Genomic DNA, 17818 nt, shown 5'->3' with positions numbered 1-17818 from the left:
TGTGCCTATATGTATGTATGGCTGAGACATGCATTCAGTTCCGTCTCACAGCCTAACAGTAGGCAATTAAGCCACTCGCTTTTGCATGGTGTGGTTGCTTTTGCACAGGTGTTGGCGAGTCTCAGCGGCGTTACTGCCAACTTTAAGCTCTGATGCGATAACAAAGCGCTTTGCAGGCTAATTTTATATGCCCTTTTTTCAGATTTACTAGCAAAAGATTTGCTTTCTTACTCTGTATTTCCAGCCATCAGTGCTTCATTAATTCTCATCGTATGCGATAATTAATTATTTTGCTTAATTTGTCACTTAACTTAGCATAAAAAGTGTGTTCTGTGCGCCTTGCTTCACATTTATTTTGCTTTACTCTACTCGAATCTAAATTGTGTCTTGCTTGTACAGGATTTAATACAATTAGAAGCAATTTAATTGCTATAAATGTAATGATTGCTTTTTGTCTTATGCTCTTTACTAACGTCTGCTTCACTTTTTCCTTTTCCCTCTGTGGCTTCTGACCTGCTTTGCCATAACTGTGAGCAGCCACGTATGGGAATGATTTAATTTGTTTTGCTTTTAAGTTTAATTGCATGATTTTTCTTTATACATAGTATTTATACATAGCCTGGGTTTAAAAGTTGTCTGATACAATGTAGCATACTTTTAGGTGGAAGGACTATTAAAATAGTACCTTTAATCCCGAATTCTGTCCACTTGAATAATTGACTGTTTGTCAAAAGAACTACGAATAAAACTATGCTACAAATATTTTATTTTAGGCGCTTTAAAAATGCACCACAAATTTTGTCAAATACAGGCGCAAATATTAGTGGCATAGTTTTAGGCGCAAATTTTTGGCAACTAGTCAAGCTTGATTATTTGTCAAGTGCGCATAATTGCGGGGTTAGTATAACCAGCTTATGTCTTAGTTGTGGGTGTCGACACGTTCATGGTTAGGTACTATAGTAGCACGTTTCAAATATGTTGTGGCATATTTGTGGCTTCTCATTATATTATTATAAGCTCAGTTGATCTTTTTTGCACAAAAAAGAAACTGTAATCTCTTGTTGGCATTCTGCTGCTTGCATTTACTATCAACCAAATTTTTGTCTGCTTTCTAAAATCTTGTGTCATACTTTTGGGCTTATGCTTGCTTGTTCAAAGAAAATAACCTAAATTCTATCCATAAGCTTCCCACTACTTTCATTTTCTGCACGTTTTTTTTTGCTCAGTTTTAAAATTTGTTTAGCATACTTTTGGGTCTATATGAGCTTAAAGTAATTTGCTTCAGAAAAAATGCAATCTTAACTCGATCTATAAGCTTTCAGCTGCTTTGTTGTCAGGTATTTTTTTTTTCACTTTGAAGAATTTGTGCGCATAGCTTTAGACTTTTGCTTGCCTTTTCTCATCAGCCATACATATTTTGCTTAAAAAACTGTAAACTTTAGGCTGCGTAAATTTATTTATGAGAATTTTTTGTTCGGTTTAAAATTTTTCGTTGCATAATTTTTGGCGTATGCTAATTTTTGTCTACTTGAATACATACTTAATTAACTGCAGAAGCGCGCCAGCGTACATTTACCCTCACGTCATTTCCGCACGCTTTCAAATTTCGTTGCATATTTGTAGGCTAAGGATTATTTTCGTCAGCTTAGCTGAATACTTTTTTCAAAAAGAACAGCATAGACTTCAACTTTAAGGCTTTCTTTCTCCCTCATTTATTTTCATACAATTTTTGCTAACTTATTTAAAAATTTTGTTGCACATTTTTAGGCTAAAGACAATATTTGCGAAAAGCGAAAGCTGGTCATTTATAAGTTTTCTGTAAATAACTTCCCTGCAAATTTGGGGTTCTCAGTAGGAGCATTTGGAGCTTCGAGTTTTTACTGGCTTGACGGAATACCACAATAAGATAAAAAGACTGCAGATAAGAAAATTTTTAATTTGGAATTTAAAGTTTTCAAAAAGTTAAATAACCTAAATCAATCCCCTATTCCATCTAAGTCGCAAACCTCAGCACATCGTTATTGTGGTTTTTATTGCGCCTCAAAGTGTGGCGCTAAAACAAATATGCCGCTTAAAATCTAATTTGTGTGACATATTTTGAGTCGCGGTAAAAATTACAATAGCAATGTGCTGACTTTTGTGACTTTGCTGGAATGGAGCGGTAAATATAAAGAATTGAAATAATGAATTTAAATTTTGAAAATTTTCGTATCGATATATTTTAAATTGAAAAGTGATATACATAAATCAAGTATTAGAAATAAGCAATAATAAAATTTAAAAAGGCAATCAGAAAAAGATAAAACGGTTAAGGTTGCAAATTTTTAACAAAAACTCAACTCTTACTTAATTTAAATTACAAAAATTTCGATTTCAAGTATTTCACAGTTTAGAAATCAATTAAAATTTTTATACAAAAAATTTTATAAAACATTAAATTTTACATAAATAAGCTGATTTTTCTGATAAAAAAAACATGTGAAGATTAAGATGAGAATTGCAGCAAATTCTCAAATTCTCTGATAAGAAATCATTATTGCTAATTTAAGAAATCTGGATTTTTATTAGAAAACCGTTGAGAATCTAAAAATTTCTAAGGAACGATAAGGGCACGAAAAATACAATTTTTTAAATAAAAGTACTATTTTCACCGTTAAATTATTTAAAGTTAAAACTAGAAAAAAAATTTAATTGAAAAAACCAAATTTAAAAAATTGGTTATTAAGAATGTGAATTTCTAAAATTTCTACTTTTTTTGTTGTATTTGGATTTTTTTAAGAAAATTTTAAAACAGGAAATTTTAAGGCTCATAAATATGCAAGTTAACCAAATATTTTAATTTTTATTGTTTAAAATTTGTTTATGATATTCTGTATTTTAAAATGATGAAAAACTATTGACAAATACAAAAAAACAAAAACGTTCAAAAAAACTAAATTTTAACACAAAGTAGAAAAAGAAGAAAGCGAATGTTTTAAAATTTCTCTTTTTAATTGTTCTTCCGAACGCTAAAAGTTTAAATATTTCCGGTCAAAGATATCGCCATTTATAAAATGTTCAAGCCAAGCCTTTATTCATTCCACCACCTAAAAGCGCTCTGCTGCAAATACGAAAAAACATTACTCGGTATGCAACAAAGAAACTCTAGTAGCTAATGTTTGTATGTACAGAAGAATTTCAAGGTTCGATGCTTTTCCGGCAATCGAAAGAAAAATTCATGAAAACTAAACTCAAGCTGCCATTTTTCATTAAAAAGAGAAAATTGGCAAAAAAAAGTGTCAAGGGACGAAAATATCGTAAATTGACAGCACTTGGTAGTGGCACAGTTCAGCACATTTCCGGTCGCCCAATGTAAGCGATACGGCTGGAGCGCCGCATACAAGTGTAACTGTATCCGATTGGCTGTCTGGCCTGCCTACAACTGGCGCGCGCACATTTCCGCTTGCTGACAACTAAAAGTCACATGCACGCATCACACACCTTCATTAATTTCTTTGCCAGAGTGAACTTTTCATTTTCACAGCGAAATTTGATTTGTTTTAGGTAATGTGATAAGGTGAGCTGCCAAGGGTAGAGCAGAGGAAGTAAACGGAACTTCGCCGGCAGTGCTCAACAATTTACGACTCTTTTGCTGGCTGGCGAGCAAAGGTGTGAAATGGCAAAGAACAGATTATCGCTCGCGCACATCTGTGACTAAAATGCCAATTAAGTATGATAAGGCGCCTATAAGCGCACTACGTATAAAAATTATTTGAACTTTTGCTGTAGTAAATCAATTTTCATTGGCGATTAAGTTTACAAAGTATTTGTTAACAATTCTTCTCTTATTTTTTCAACAGATGGGCTTAAACGGATCTCCTAACGAGTAAAATGGATTACAAATGAAGCAGAAAATATCCACAACAACTAGAACAACGAAGGGCAACAATTAGCCAGAAGAGATGAATGCGGTCACTCGCTTGGCACAGCGGTTTAAAATAAATAAGCTCATATAAGTTGACAACAAAAACAACACGAATCCTGCTCCCGCCAATATCAATAACAACAGCAACAACTGTTACTACAACCGTCAGATATGGCCTTCCTATTCGAGCCATTTCAGAGCGATAATCAATATTTGCGCGAATTTCTTTCCCACCTCTATCTCAATTGCATTATTCGCTATCAGAATGAAAGCGGTTTGGCGGCAAATGATACGGACGATGATGGTAAGTGGAAGCGCTTAAAGATAATAGGATTAATCGATATAATTTAATATAATATTAATTGCTAAGGAGTTTTTTGCAATAATGTAAATTTTATTGTGGATTCCGGTAGAAAACCTGTCCATTAAAAATTTTTGTTTGGGAATATTTTGCTTACGGCAGTAAACCCATAGAAATGAGCATGGCAGCTTACAAAACGAAGATTTCATTGTCGATTTGGGCGGAATGTTTTTTCCTTCAGAAAATTTATTTAGCGAATTTTTTCGATAAAAGAATCTCCAAGAAATGGGCATGGAAATTTTTTGGACCAAAGTTAAAACATTTTGATTTTATTATGGATTTTGGCAGCCTGTCTATTCACAAACAATGTTTGTTCGGCAACTTTTTTTGTTAGAGAAGAAAGTCTCATTTTGCTGTTATTGCAAGTGCGTGTCCAAACAAATTTTTTCTTACAAGCTACAGTGTATGAAGAAAGTGGGTGCACTTCGAATGCTAGTTTTTGCACTTCGCTGCACATTTGGATTTTATTAGGTCTGAAAAAATTAATAACAATGTCTTAACTTAAATAGTGTTGAAGATATGTGCGTTAGACCGAATGAATATTTTCGAAAATATTCATTTTCGAGCTGTACCGGAAACTCTCCTTATTAATGGCGTATAAATGTTGCCTTCTCAGTGCCCTCTATGCACAAATACTAAGGACAAAGTAGTTATAAGGCAACAATTTTGGTATGAAATAAAACGCCATAAGTTTTCTGGGCTGTTCACTGTGCGGCCGAAATCCAAAAGTGCGGCCAAAATTGAAAAAATAAGTTTCTAGATAGGGCTTTTTCACCCCTAAGTTGGCTAAAGGGCTCCTCTAAGAAGCGAAAATCGTTCACAGTAATGGCCTGTACTCCAAGTCCCCTCTTTATTTTCAGTCGAAATGTGCTCTTCGCCCAAGCACAATATTATGGTAAATTCAAAGGAAAAAGTTCTAAACGTGTAAAAGTACATTGAGTAAAAGAAATCCAACAAAACGAAATGGAAACTACGTCTGAATGCGAATATCAACACTGTAACAGAAAGTTTTGTTGAAGTAAAAATATATAAAAAAAATTGTTTTTGTTTTTTTAACAAAATTTGGGTTGTTAAATGAAACAGTAATAACCCGCTATCGGATCCTACCTTTAAACCTATTGAAGATTACTTAGAAAAGTATAAATTACTGAAAAAAAAATCAGCTGCCCAAATCTGCCACTGAAATTTTAATATACTCTTTTTGAAAAGGTGTTTATTTATTTGCTAAACATATCTGAATTCGAGAAATTTTATCAAGGTCCTTCCATATGAATCCGTATATCTCGCAACAGAAATTTACGTAAAATAAATAAAAAAAAGGCCAAAGGATTTTTCCTTCAAATAAGTCTAGCTGTGAATGTATACGACAACTTAAAAAAAAAATAATTTTACTTTGCTAGCTATACTTGCAACAACTGGGCTTCAAAAGTCTCTTCTCTCGACATTTATCGTCCCGGTAGAGTTATTTGCAGTAGCTTTAGCTTTTGCCTCTACTTAAATAGGTTTCACAGACGAATCCTGCGACTGAATAGTTATAAGTGGATTTAAGCCAGCGTTTCAAGCTTTACGCACTCTCGCATTTTTTGCTTTTCTCTTTTTTTGCAGCAAATACTCTACGCTTTCCTTTTATGCTTACTTTATCGACCCCAGATAGATCGCATTAAACCTAATCGCGCAGCGTGCCCTTTTTAGGCGGCATCTATTACAATCTGTGAGCGGCGTGACATTCCTTGTCGGAACAGTAGTACAGACTACTTTGCTTCGGGCTCGTACGAAGTCGGTCATCCTCAGTGCGATATCGGCTGTTTCCTCTCGGTGACACCAAAATGGTCCTTCCTTTATGGTCCAAAAAATTATACAAATCAATCATAAGCTTTAATTTTCTCAAGTTTTCTCTTTACACCGACACTCATGTCCATTTTCCTTTTAACCTCTTCCTTTTCTTTCTCTTCCCACCAACAGCCAACTATATCGGCGTGCCACGTTATCTCGAGGATGCTGTACTCAGTGAAGGCACCATTGACTTGACAAATGTGGACGAAGCGAAGGTAGAACAAAATGAACTATTCGCTTACATATCTAAGCACAGCTTAAAACCAACATCCGCAACGGCTAGCAAGAAAAGGAACACCCAGACTACTAGCAATGCAACCGACACGTATAGCAGCAATTTCTCTCTAGTCGCTGCAACAACACCAGCATCTGCAACTTCCTTGTATGCTACCGACATCTCTGCTTCTACAACATACTCCACTGCAGCCACTTCCTTCACTTCCAGCGGTCAGCTACGCTTCTGTCCTCTACGCTTCGATGGCTATCTCTGCTGGCCACGCACGCCCGCCGGCACTGTGCTCAGTCAATATTGTCCGGAATTTGTGGAGGGCTTCAACCGCAAATTTCTGGCGCATAAAACGTGAGTGAATTTCAATATTTCAATATTCGAATGTTTGCAAAATCAACAGTTGCCACTTATTGGTTAAGTATATAACGTAACTAGCTGGTGGTAGTGGGAAGTGCATTTGTTGCAGGCAAATATTTGCTTCGTAGTAGTGGTTTCTCCTTGTATTTCTTGATTTTTTTGCATCGCCGTTGGGCGACTAAGCTAAATGTTTTTTTTATTCTTCCACTTTCAGTTATTTGTTTTACTTTTCCTGGATGTAAAGTTTAAGATTCGCATCAAGCAATTATTTTCCAATTTATTTTTAATTCCTTTCCTTGTTCGTTTTGCCAATTATTTGCATGTTTCTGATTTACATAGTATTTCGATTGTGTATATAGTGCTTATCATAGCTATACGACACCCACATATTCACAAGTTTTGACTATTTATTATTTAGTTTTTATTATTTTCTTTTAAAAATATAATTCATTCTATAACAAAAACCATTTAAATCCAAGTTTCGAACTAAAACAAAATCAAGAAGTTTTAATTAAAATTTAATACTTTTTATTCAGAATTTCCAGAAAATTTTTGGTATGCAGTTTTGTACTCCACTCAATTCTAGTAATCTAAGAAAGGGTAAATTTAAAGTTACTACAAGATACCATTCACTTTTAGAATTTTTTTCGTAGAACATAGGTACTTCATACCTTTAACAAAAAAATAAAAAACCGCAAAAAACTGCGGTATTTTGTAGCCACGTTAAACTTGCGCTTAAATGGGCTATAAAATTTCATACCAAAAAATTTTCCAGAAATTCTGAATTAAAAATGTGAAATTTTGATGAAAATTTGTTAATTTTAAGTATTTCATTTAATTGTTGCACAAACTTTGAAACTATATTTTATAAGATTTTTGTTATAGAATTATAAGTCAAAAATAATAATTGAAATAAAAGTCATAACAAAGAAGCAGTGTCGAGTGGTTATGATAAGCAAAATATTTTCCTTTTTTTAATACAATAGTGGGAGCTTATTATAAAAATTTTAGCTCTGCTTACGTAAAAATAAAAAAAGATTTATAATCGAAAGACAGATTTTTTTAAGTATTCGAAAAAAAAGTTATCAGAGCCAGCTTTAAAAATAAGCAGAAGTTTCTAAAATATCAAAGATTTAAAGAAGAAGTCTACTTTTTGTTAAAAATCATTAAAAGTTTAAACAGTTCGCAAAAAAACAATTTGTGAATAAATATTTTTTATATAAAATTGGGAAATATATTTTTTTAAATTACCGATTTTTTGATGAAACAGTTCAAAAGCAAACTAAAACTGAAAAATTTTGTGAAAAATATATTGCTGAAAAAATTAAAAATTCATTTACTCTTAGAAAACACCAAAAAATTCAAATTTATATTAAAAAAAAATATGGAATCCCTTATATTAGGGCAATTCATGAAAACACGTAAACTTACTTAATTGTGTATGGAAAATCGGTTTATTTACGAGGTTTACGCGATTACGAGGCATTTACGAGTTTCCATGAATACCCATATTATAAAAAAATTTCAAAAGCGTAAAAATCACAATAAGAACTTTTGTAATATCGAAATCGGGAAAAATCTTACAAAACTTCTTTCAAAACTGGAAAATTGTATTTGCCAAGCGTCCTCGAATTTGCCTGGAAAATGTGAAAATACATAACGTCTTTCTGTTATCCGATTTGGGGAATGAGCCTATCTAGGGGGAGTTTTGCCTGAAAAAATAAGGCGCACCCTAATGTACATATGTACATACACATGAACTTAGAAATCAAGGAAAGAAAAAACACGTTCTTGGTTGAGAATCACAAACTCATAAAATATTAGGAACAAACACAAAAAGGATTTGGAAATTCTATGAATATTTATGAGAAATAAAATAAATAAATATAAAATTTGTGAAAAATTAAAAAATATATATAAGTATATAACTGGTAAAATAGAGTAAGTGACAATTTTTTCGAAATTTTCTATTTGATGAAGAAATGCTTAGACAATCTCTGTAGATGTATTGCTACATCAAAAGGACAATTTTAAGTATCAGTGCAAAATGCTGCAAAATTACAAAAAGAAGTTTCAAATTTTATCTTTTTTTTTTCAATCAATCTTCTTACACTATTTCTTCTTCTTGCTCATTGCACTTTATACTTGCTTCTTTCGTCGGTCTCTTTCTATCTAAATTTGCTTTACACTATATCTCTTTCAACATTTTTTTTTCTATTTCAGCTGTTTGGAGAACGGCACCTGGTATCATCATCCTGTCAGTGGACGCGAGTGGTCCAACTACACAAATTGCATTGACTATGATGACTTAGAGGTAAGTATATGTTAAGCGATAAGTAGTTTACGGAGGTTGAGATTCCGAGGCTAGAAAGAAGAATATTAATTTACACTTTCAGCTATTTACATATGTATGAATTCTCAATTAGAGGATACTTGCCTTTAGGAAGGAGAATTCTTTATGTGGGCCTGATTTGAGTATAGCATCAACTTATTCTCATAAAAAAATTTCTTCATACATCAGTTGAGAATTGCACATTGCTGTAGGTGAATGAAATAATTAGCAGGCAGCAAAACTTGCGACCTTTAACTTCAGCCGCTTTTTACCAAGGCTTTAAAATTTTAAATACAACTTAATTCAGAACTTGGATTTTTCTCAAAATGATGTTGTTATACACGCATTTCTATCATCCTTCCACATTTCTTTTTATTTCTCATCAACAGTTTCGCAGCTTTGTAAATGAGTTATACGTGAAAGGATATGCTGTCTCCTTAACCGCCTTGGTGCTCTCACTTATCATATTCCTTGGCTTCAAGTAAGTATTCAGCAGGTGCAAGAAACTCTTAAACAAATATCAGCACGTCATTTATGCAATTTATTCACTGCCGGTGTGTAAAAAGTTCTAACACAGCCATATATGTACATATTTTCTTTCTCGGTCTCGGCTATTTACTCCTCATTTAATATGCATAAACGCATAGATCCTTACGCTGCACACGCATACGCATACACGTACATTTATTCGCCTCATTGGCATTCACTTGCATCGCTTGGATACTTTGGTACAAATTAGTGGTCGAGCAACCGGATTTAATAGGCAATAATCCGGTGAGTAACAATTGGGGTAAAGGGAGCATAAACTAGATTAAGTTCATTTGCAAGTGAGTGTGTGTTTGTGTTGTGGTGCAATGATGTGGCAAGCAACTGATACAAAACATAAGCTTATCAAAGTTTATATAGTAATAGTTCAATGTGTGTATGTATGTGCGTTCTGTGTGGTTGGAGTAGTGCGTTTATGTAGAGCTAATAATTATTATTAATATTGTATTTACTAGATATTCTAATTTGATGTGCGTATATTTATTGATTTTCTAAAATTCTCGCATTTTCCTTCCCTGCCCCAACACAGCCCTGGTGCATTTTGCTACACTTCGTCGTACACTATTTCATGCTGGTCAATTATTTCTGGATGTTTTGTGAGGGGCTGCACTTACATTTAGTGCTGGTAGTGGTGAGTTCAACAATTCTAAATTACATACTTATACATGTACATACAGTTGTCCACAAAATAATAGGAGTACGATATTTTGACCAATTTTAGACTATTTCTCTTTTGTTTATTTAATATTTATTATTTTTTTATAAAATTCTAGCTGGTTATACAACAAACACCATATAAATTAAAATTTCAAACTTTGTACAAAAATTATAAAAATGTCGCAAATTTTCAGCCAAATTTCAGACTTTTTAATCAGAAAAAATTTTGGTATGCAGTTTTGTGGCACTCCTTGAACCTTAGGGAGTACTAAGTATTTACATTACTGTATGGACGCGATTTTTGTAGGTGTATACATAGCTACTAACTACATTGGATCACAAATTTGTGTTTTTTTCTGTTCCACGGATGGCCCTATCTATACCCCATGAAGAATCGCTCGCTGGTTTCGAAAATCGAGTTATTTTTTTATTCTACGCATAAGTTTTCGAGATATTTTTAACCGGATGTGCATTACTTTCCTATAGAACTGATAGTTTCTGAAAAATTTATTAACCATTACCGTTTTTTATTTTTTTGGTGAAAAAAGGAAATAAATCAATCTTTGACGGGAAATGAAGCAAATCGATGGATAAATAAAGAATGTTGCCGCATTTTCATTTGACTGCTCATTACTTCTTTATTTATTCATCGATTTTCTTCATTAGTAACTTGATTTTTTTGATACAGAACAGGCTTTAACATAAATGCAAAAAAAAAATACGCAGAATCTGTTATTTCTAAAGTTATCTATTGTTAAAGTTTGTTTTTTTTTCATTTTTTATCCCAAAAAAAAAACAAAAAAATCTGGAATGATCAATTAATTTGTCAGACTGTCAGACCTATCGAAAAGTGATGTACATACGGTTCATGGAGAATTTCGTTAGCTTTCGTTAAACGTATTTCATATTAGGCTTGTTAAATTGGTTCGTAAGATACATACATGTACGTGGGTAAGTGAAACCACTTTTTGTTTTATGCTGAATACCGGTAAATTGAAAATATCTCGAAAACTTATATATAAAATAAAAAATTAACTATATTTTCAGAATCAGCGAAAAATTCCATATAGGAATTCCAGTGCTATTAACAACATACACACATAGCTTTACTAAAGGTAAATTTGCCATCTCAATTCAGCGCTCCGAACCCCCACTCCCGTAAGCGTCGGCTTTGGATTTTTGATTCATAAAGATTATTAAAAGTTTATTGCTCGTGTTATGCAAGCCGGAAGTGCACACATAAAAAAAACACGGGCAAACGCTTACATATGTATAAAACATGCACAAGCACACATGCTAAAACTCTATGCGCAAAGAAGTACGTGAGCGATTTTCCATGCATACATGCACATGCATACCCTGTAGGAAACGGTTATAGCTAACATAACTACCCAGCAGTCCATTAGTTATAACTTTTTATTAATTATTTCCTTAGCCGTAACTAACTACTTTTGAACAGCTTTGGCCGCAAAATAGTGAGAACTTGTTTCCTTTGCATTAGATGTCAACTAACTTGTAGCTAACTACTTATGTACATAAACTATCAATAAAAAAAAAATTTATTTTTTTAATTTTTTTATATTTACTTTTTTAACATTACATATCGACTGCTGAGTGGAAGATCGACCTATCTCGGCAGCCAGTTCGAAAACGCCCTATCTCAAAAAATATTTCAAGAACGCCCTATTTCAGAATTTTATTGAAAAACACCCTATCCCAGAATTCTGTTCAAAAACGCCCTATCTTACTTCAAAATGTATTAAAAATGTGCTGATATAGGGCATTTTTGATCGATATTAGAATTCGATCAGACATAACATCAAAATGCTAATATAAAATGTCGACCTTTATTTTATTTGTCCTGAATTCGAAAAAGAATCTGCGCAGTACAGAAAAAAGTGTATTGAAAGCAATCTTTGTATGAGGATATCTAAATAGAAACTTGTAAAAAAAACATACTTACTCCCGACAACGTCTGCATGACTACTGCATGTCTTTACAACTCACTTTAAGTTAGTTATGTAAAGCCAATTAAAAGTTAGTTAAAAAAGCTAACTAGAAGTTGGTTATTTGAAACAATTGATAATTTTTTTTCTGCAGGGTATGTATGTACATTCCCTGTAGTGAAAAGCTGAACCAGTATGCACAAATTCCAGTTCATGAACTATTATTTAAGGATAAAAGTCATACCAGTTCATTATGAACCATAATTATACCAGTTCCTCATAGAAAAAAGTAAACCAGTTGGTAGAAATTCTAGTTAGAAAACTGGTATTTAATTGAGAAGTCAAACCAGATTGTCATGGACTATAACAATGTGAAATGCCAAACCAGCCAGTATAAATACTAGGTCATTAACTAGTATGTGCCAAAGCGACGGCCTACCATTTCGGCGATTTCGAAGAACTTATGCGATTAGCGACGTCTGTCTTTTAATAGGCACAACAAAACTAAAATGCGGTTAATTGCTTTCATCGCAAATGTCGGCTGTGGCGTCGAGTGAAGACTACCGATTCTGGTTCAGAGATCTCTGGTTCGAGTGCGCGTGTAGGTTGTTAGAGTAAAGTAAGTGTAAATTAATTTAAATAATTATTTCAATTTAAATATAAAATAAAAGTTGAACATAAATTTAGTTTGATTTGGAAAAAACCTAAATACTTAAATACCGTAAAAATGAAAATAAATAATTTTTTTCTTTTTAAAACAATAAATTTAAAAATTACACAAGAGATATAAATGAAAAAAAAAACAAAATAAAATTAAAAAAGATTCTCACCATGAGATTCGAACTCAGATCTCTTGATTTGGCATGCCAAAGCTTTACTCTGTCGACCATTGCCACTGTTGCAGCGCCCCGAGCAAAATGACATACTTATGCTTTTCACGGGGGATGAATAGGCAGTCTATCTCGTCAACTAGTATGATGCGACTAGTATTTCTACTGGTAGTGTGCTGATGCAGGAGCGGACAATTGGCAATTCCTATGACACCGCCATGTTAAAAATACCAGTCGCTAACATTGAAAAAGGATACAACGTGAACTAGTTGGGCAGAAACGCAAACTAGCAGCATTCTGGTTCACAACTGGTAGCTTTCCCTGCAGGGTTACCACTCATTGCTGTGCATGACTACTTGAGGGAAAAGGTACGTATGTAGTTGCTTGGCATACGCCTGTATGTATGCAACGTTCAAAGTAGAAAAGTTTGATTAGCATTGAGTGCCGCGTTGCCAAAGTTGCAAAAGTGTATAAAAATAGAACAGCAAATGTGAAAAATTAAAAGTAAAATTCAGTGAACTACACACGATTTTAACCACATATTTAAATACAAGCCAAACAGGCGCTTAATAGGCGAAAAAAATATTTGTCTTTTTATCATTCATGAGAATGGCAAGTTGATGTGTTACATTATAGAAATGAAAGTTGTAAAAAATATATGCAAGGAACACACCCAGGTGCAAAAAACAAATGTTTTATATTTTTTTTGTCAATGGCCTCGAAGGCTAGTCGCAGGCAGGATTAGGGATGTCGGAAAAATATCGATGCATCGAAAATTTTCCACTCGATGTATAAATCGAGGCATCGATGTTTTTTTGAAAACTGACATCTCTAGTACATTGATATGTCATTCCTGTTTTTCAATTGTACAAAAAAGAGTAGTGACCTTGACCACAAATTGAACTGGCTCCAAAAAGTTCGGTTAGAAGCATAATTCGCTCAGTTGCAGTAATTTATTTCAAATTTTGTACAATTTTACTAATAACATATTTTGTTGTGAAATATTAAATATCTGAAAAATCAATGCATCGATGTATGCCCTTCGATGCATCGAATCAAAGAAAAACATCGATGTATTTTTGCCACTGACATCCCTAGGCAGAATGGCGGCCAGAGGAACTAATCGAACTGGAAACTTGCTTCCCACAATGCTCTTCAGTGTAAATTTTCGGATTAGTACATATCAGCAGACTGAGGTTTTTTATTCATGAAAAGATTTTCAATAAAAATTTTCAAAAATATTTATGTGGGCGTATTCTGAAAATTCTGAAATTTGAAATTTTTGTATAGAAAATGGTAGGAAAATACCAAACACCAAATACTCAACATTCGATTTAATCGATTTATCGATCATCTATGTACTCGTTATAAATATTTAAAATCTAAATTGTTATTAAGTAATCGTTGATTTTGATATTGATATCGTTATCGACATATTGTTTATATCTTTATCATTGTTTGTGTTAATTTTGATTTATCGTTATTCATACCTAACATCATCATTTTTATCAATATCATTACCGATATTTCGATCTTTCATACGTTATTTCTATTATTATATTTAGTTTCGAGTACTATTTTTTACTCTAATAATATTTTAATCCTTATTAATGTCCGGTATGATTTTTTTTCGTCGATATCATTATCGATATTTTGTGCGTCATATTTATTTTTATCTACATTTTTATAGTTAATCGTTATTGGTATTATTATTGTTATCGCTCTCGACTGTAGATACCTTATTCGTTAACTTTTTATTATTATTACCATGATTTATCATTATCGGTGTGATTATTTTTATTGGCATCCTTGTTCAAAGTTTATTCGTTATCTTCATTTTGAGCAATATTTTTATAAAGATTTGCTATCTCTATCGATAAAATATTTTTTATCGATATCATATTCCATATTTTTCTTACTTTTAATTATCACTTTTAGCATATTTCGTGGCTATTGTTACTGGCAATATGTTTTTTTCAATAATATTATCGAGTTTTTATTGGCAATTTTTATTATTTACATTGTTATTGAAGTTACTTGTTTACGATTCGATTTTTTTTATCGATATATTTATCAAATTTTATTGGTTACTTTTTTCAGTAAGTAACTCTGTACTTTTATTTTTTTCTGTACGATTATTCATTATATTTGCTGTTATCGTTTTTTAACGTTATCGACATAAATATCAGCTGTTTTTTTATATATTTTTTGGACACTTTCCTTCTCTCTCTCTCCCCCTCTTCCAGGTCTTCGTGAAGGACACTATAGTGATGCGCTGGTTCAAACTGTTTGCCTGGATGTCACCGATACTTTTCTTGTTGGCTTATGGTGTAGCACGATTCTTTCATCCAGACGACAATGTACAGTAAGTTTTTATTTTATCAATACATACCTTTTAATAATATGTGCAAAACATTTATCGACGGAACAATTGGCAACCTAAATCATGCAATTTTCAGGAGTTTTTCGTTTTTTTTTTATTTTGTTCTCGGAGCCTTTCGGGTTTGTGGCAATTATTCGGGACTTTTTAAGAACCTTCGGCACTCCTCTATATATATTTTTCTTTTTCAGTGTTACTCGAATTTATTTTTATTAATTTTGAGGTTTTTCGGGATGTGTGTATAATTTTTTCCGATTTTTTCACAAATTCCGCAAGCTTTTTGAAACTATTCATAAAATTTTAGGTATATTCTTGTCCTTTTCACCACTTTTCGGGAATTTTGGGATGTTTTTTTTTGTTGTTTAGCGATCCCATATAGTTTCATAGATATTTTCGGGATTTTTTCCCCCTTTGTCGAGATCTATTGACACCTATCGGATACTTTTTGTTTTGGTTATCGGGGTTTATCGAAGCTTTTCGGCACTTTACGAGCTTTTACGGGATAATTTTTTAGGTATTTTAAAATTGTCCCGGATTCTTTGTTGTTTTAGAGACATTAAGAGATTTTCTAGACTCTTTAATATTCATTGAAATTTTCCGTACTCTATTAGAATATTTTAAGACTTTTCAGAATTTTTTCCGGATTTTCGGCCCTTTTGCAGATTTTGTTATTTGTTTGGGCTTTTTTGATTTTTAATTTTATTAAAACGTTAGGCCTTTATTTTTACATAATAATCGTAGAAATCTCCGCTTACTCTCTGTTCATTTTCAGCTGCTGGATGGATGATAGTCTGCTGTTGTGGATTTTATCTGTACCCATTTGTGCTTCGCTCCTGGCCAGTTTTGGTAAGAAAAAAAAAATTGCCTTTTTTATTACAAGCTTTTATTTAACTTCACTTGTATGTATGTATGTATGTATGTATCTTTGTATGTCCTGAACTTTGCAGTCAATATTTAACAAACTTCCCGATGAGCTACACACTTGACAGATATCACTATAAAAATTATGTCAATATGCTGCAACGAACTTTACAGTGGACTTTATTTTGACTATGACTACGAGCCAATCACTTTAATTCTATTTTTAGCTAATTTAAAAAAGTTAAATTAGATCAAGTTAGGGAAATTCCTAATCTTCTAATCTAATTATTTTATACTTTTTAGTTCTTGTTGTAATAAAAGCGTGTTTTTAGTTTTTTAACTATAATTTTATTTATTTTTCATCACCACTTTGTTATTATGCGATAAAAGAAATCTTACCATAAATTTTTTGCAGTCTTTCTCATCAACGTCTTGCGCGTTATTGTACGCAAATTGCATCCACAATCAGCGCAACCAGCACCATTGGCCATAAGAAAAGCAGTACGAGCCACAATAATATTGGTAAGTTGAATGAAGAAATGAATTGAAGAAACATACATACATACATGCATATGTACGTATGTAGGTACACAGACAAATATTGCATACACAAAGACATTCGAAAATAATCCAACCAATAGAAAAGTTGTCAGAAAAACAACTGACACATGCATTCAGAAGCGCGGCAAAGAAATCACTCAAACAAAGTGACTAAACAAATCACTCAAGTGACAAAAACTTTTGTGATTGCATACAGTTTACTTTCGAGCTGTGAGTTCGCGACATTCAGACTACATATTGACTATTTAAAAATTAATTTTTTTTTAGTGGCTGCTTATCAGACCCTTCAGATCATTTTGAACCTTCTTCCATAGCCAAACTGGATATTCTCGTTGACTGATATGTTAATGAACATTAATTTTATGTACAAGTATATACTCGTTCTCTCAAACTTATTCAGTTCAGTGTAAACCTAACCTTTCTTTCTTTATCTCTTCCTTTACAGATTCCCCTTTTTGGTTTGCAACACTTCCTCCTTCCTTATCGACCGGATACTGGCACTCCACTGGAACGCTTCTATCAAATACTGTCCGTGATCTTGGTGAGCCTACAAGGATTTGTGGTTTCGTTTCTCTTTTGTTTCGCCAATCATGATGTGACATTTGCCATACGCAGTCTCTTAAATCGCCTAATGCCCGGACTGGTCTCACCGCCGCCGCCAGGCACACACACTGGACAGATGGCCACCACAACGCCGAGTCGAGAGTTGGGAGTGTAAGGAGTTAGAAAATTCGAGAGAAGAGCAAGTGAAGCTTGGAAAGACTACTGAGCGGGAAATGATTTTTATTATGGTCGCAAACTTTAAAGTGAAAATTGATTAGGAAGTGCGTTTCAAGTGAAGGTACAAATTTTTTCAAATAATATTGGTAGTTTTCCAAAAAAAAAAAACATTTATAAGAGACCAAAAATAATTTCAAATACCAAGAAAAGATATATTTATTTTATATTAAGCACAAAAACTGTTCCAGAGGGTCAAACCAACTATTCAAATAAACTATTTACATTTATTTTAAAGCAGGGA

At 32.9% G+C, this 17818-nt stretch overlaps 1 protein-coding gene across 3 annotated transcripts in view; it reads left to right on the top strand.

Moving 5' to 3' along the window:
- LOC118748670 (calcitonin gene-related peptide type 1 receptor) overlaps positions 1-17812 on the top strand; it is a 102111-nt gene extending 84299 nt beyond the window's left edge. For 2 of the 3 annotated variants that reach the window (XM_036483266.1, XM_036483265.1), the window contains exons 3-12: positions 3840-4208; positions 6228-6678; positions 8908-8998; positions 9406-9497; positions 9664-9790; positions 10092-10193; positions 15242-15360; positions 16148-16221; positions 16652-16758; positions 17243-17812. In XM_036483266.1, coding sequence (XP_036339159.1) covers positions 4076-4208; positions 6228-6678; positions 8908-8998; positions 9406-9497; positions 9664-9790; positions 10092-10193; positions 15242-15360; positions 16148-16221; positions 16652-16758; positions 17243-17515 — 1569 coding nt within the window. In that variant the 5' untranslated portion in view covers positions 3840-4075 and the 3' untranslated portion in view covers positions 17516-17812. The remainder of the gene's footprint in view (positions 1-3839; positions 4209-6227; positions 6679-8907; positions 8999-9405; positions 9498-9663; positions 9791-10091; positions 10194-15241; positions 15361-16147; positions 16222-16651; positions 16759-17242) is intronic. The other variant, XM_036483267.1, reaches the window with a different exon arrangement.
- Positions 17813-17818: the final 6 nt, after the last annotated feature.

The sequence above is a fragment of the Rhagoletis pomonella genome, unplaced genomic scaffold, assembly GCF_013731165.1.
Source record: "Rhagoletis pomonella isolate Grant_MI unplaced genomic scaffold, Rhpom_1.0 Rhpom_scaffold_00013, whole genome shotgun sequence".
Taxonomy (NCBI): Eukaryota; Metazoa; Arthropoda; class Insecta; order Diptera; family Tephritidae; genus Rhagoletis; species Rhagoletis pomonella.
The sequence above is the reverse complement of the archived record's forward strand: the minus strand, read 5'-3'. Positions and strand labels throughout refer to the sequence as shown.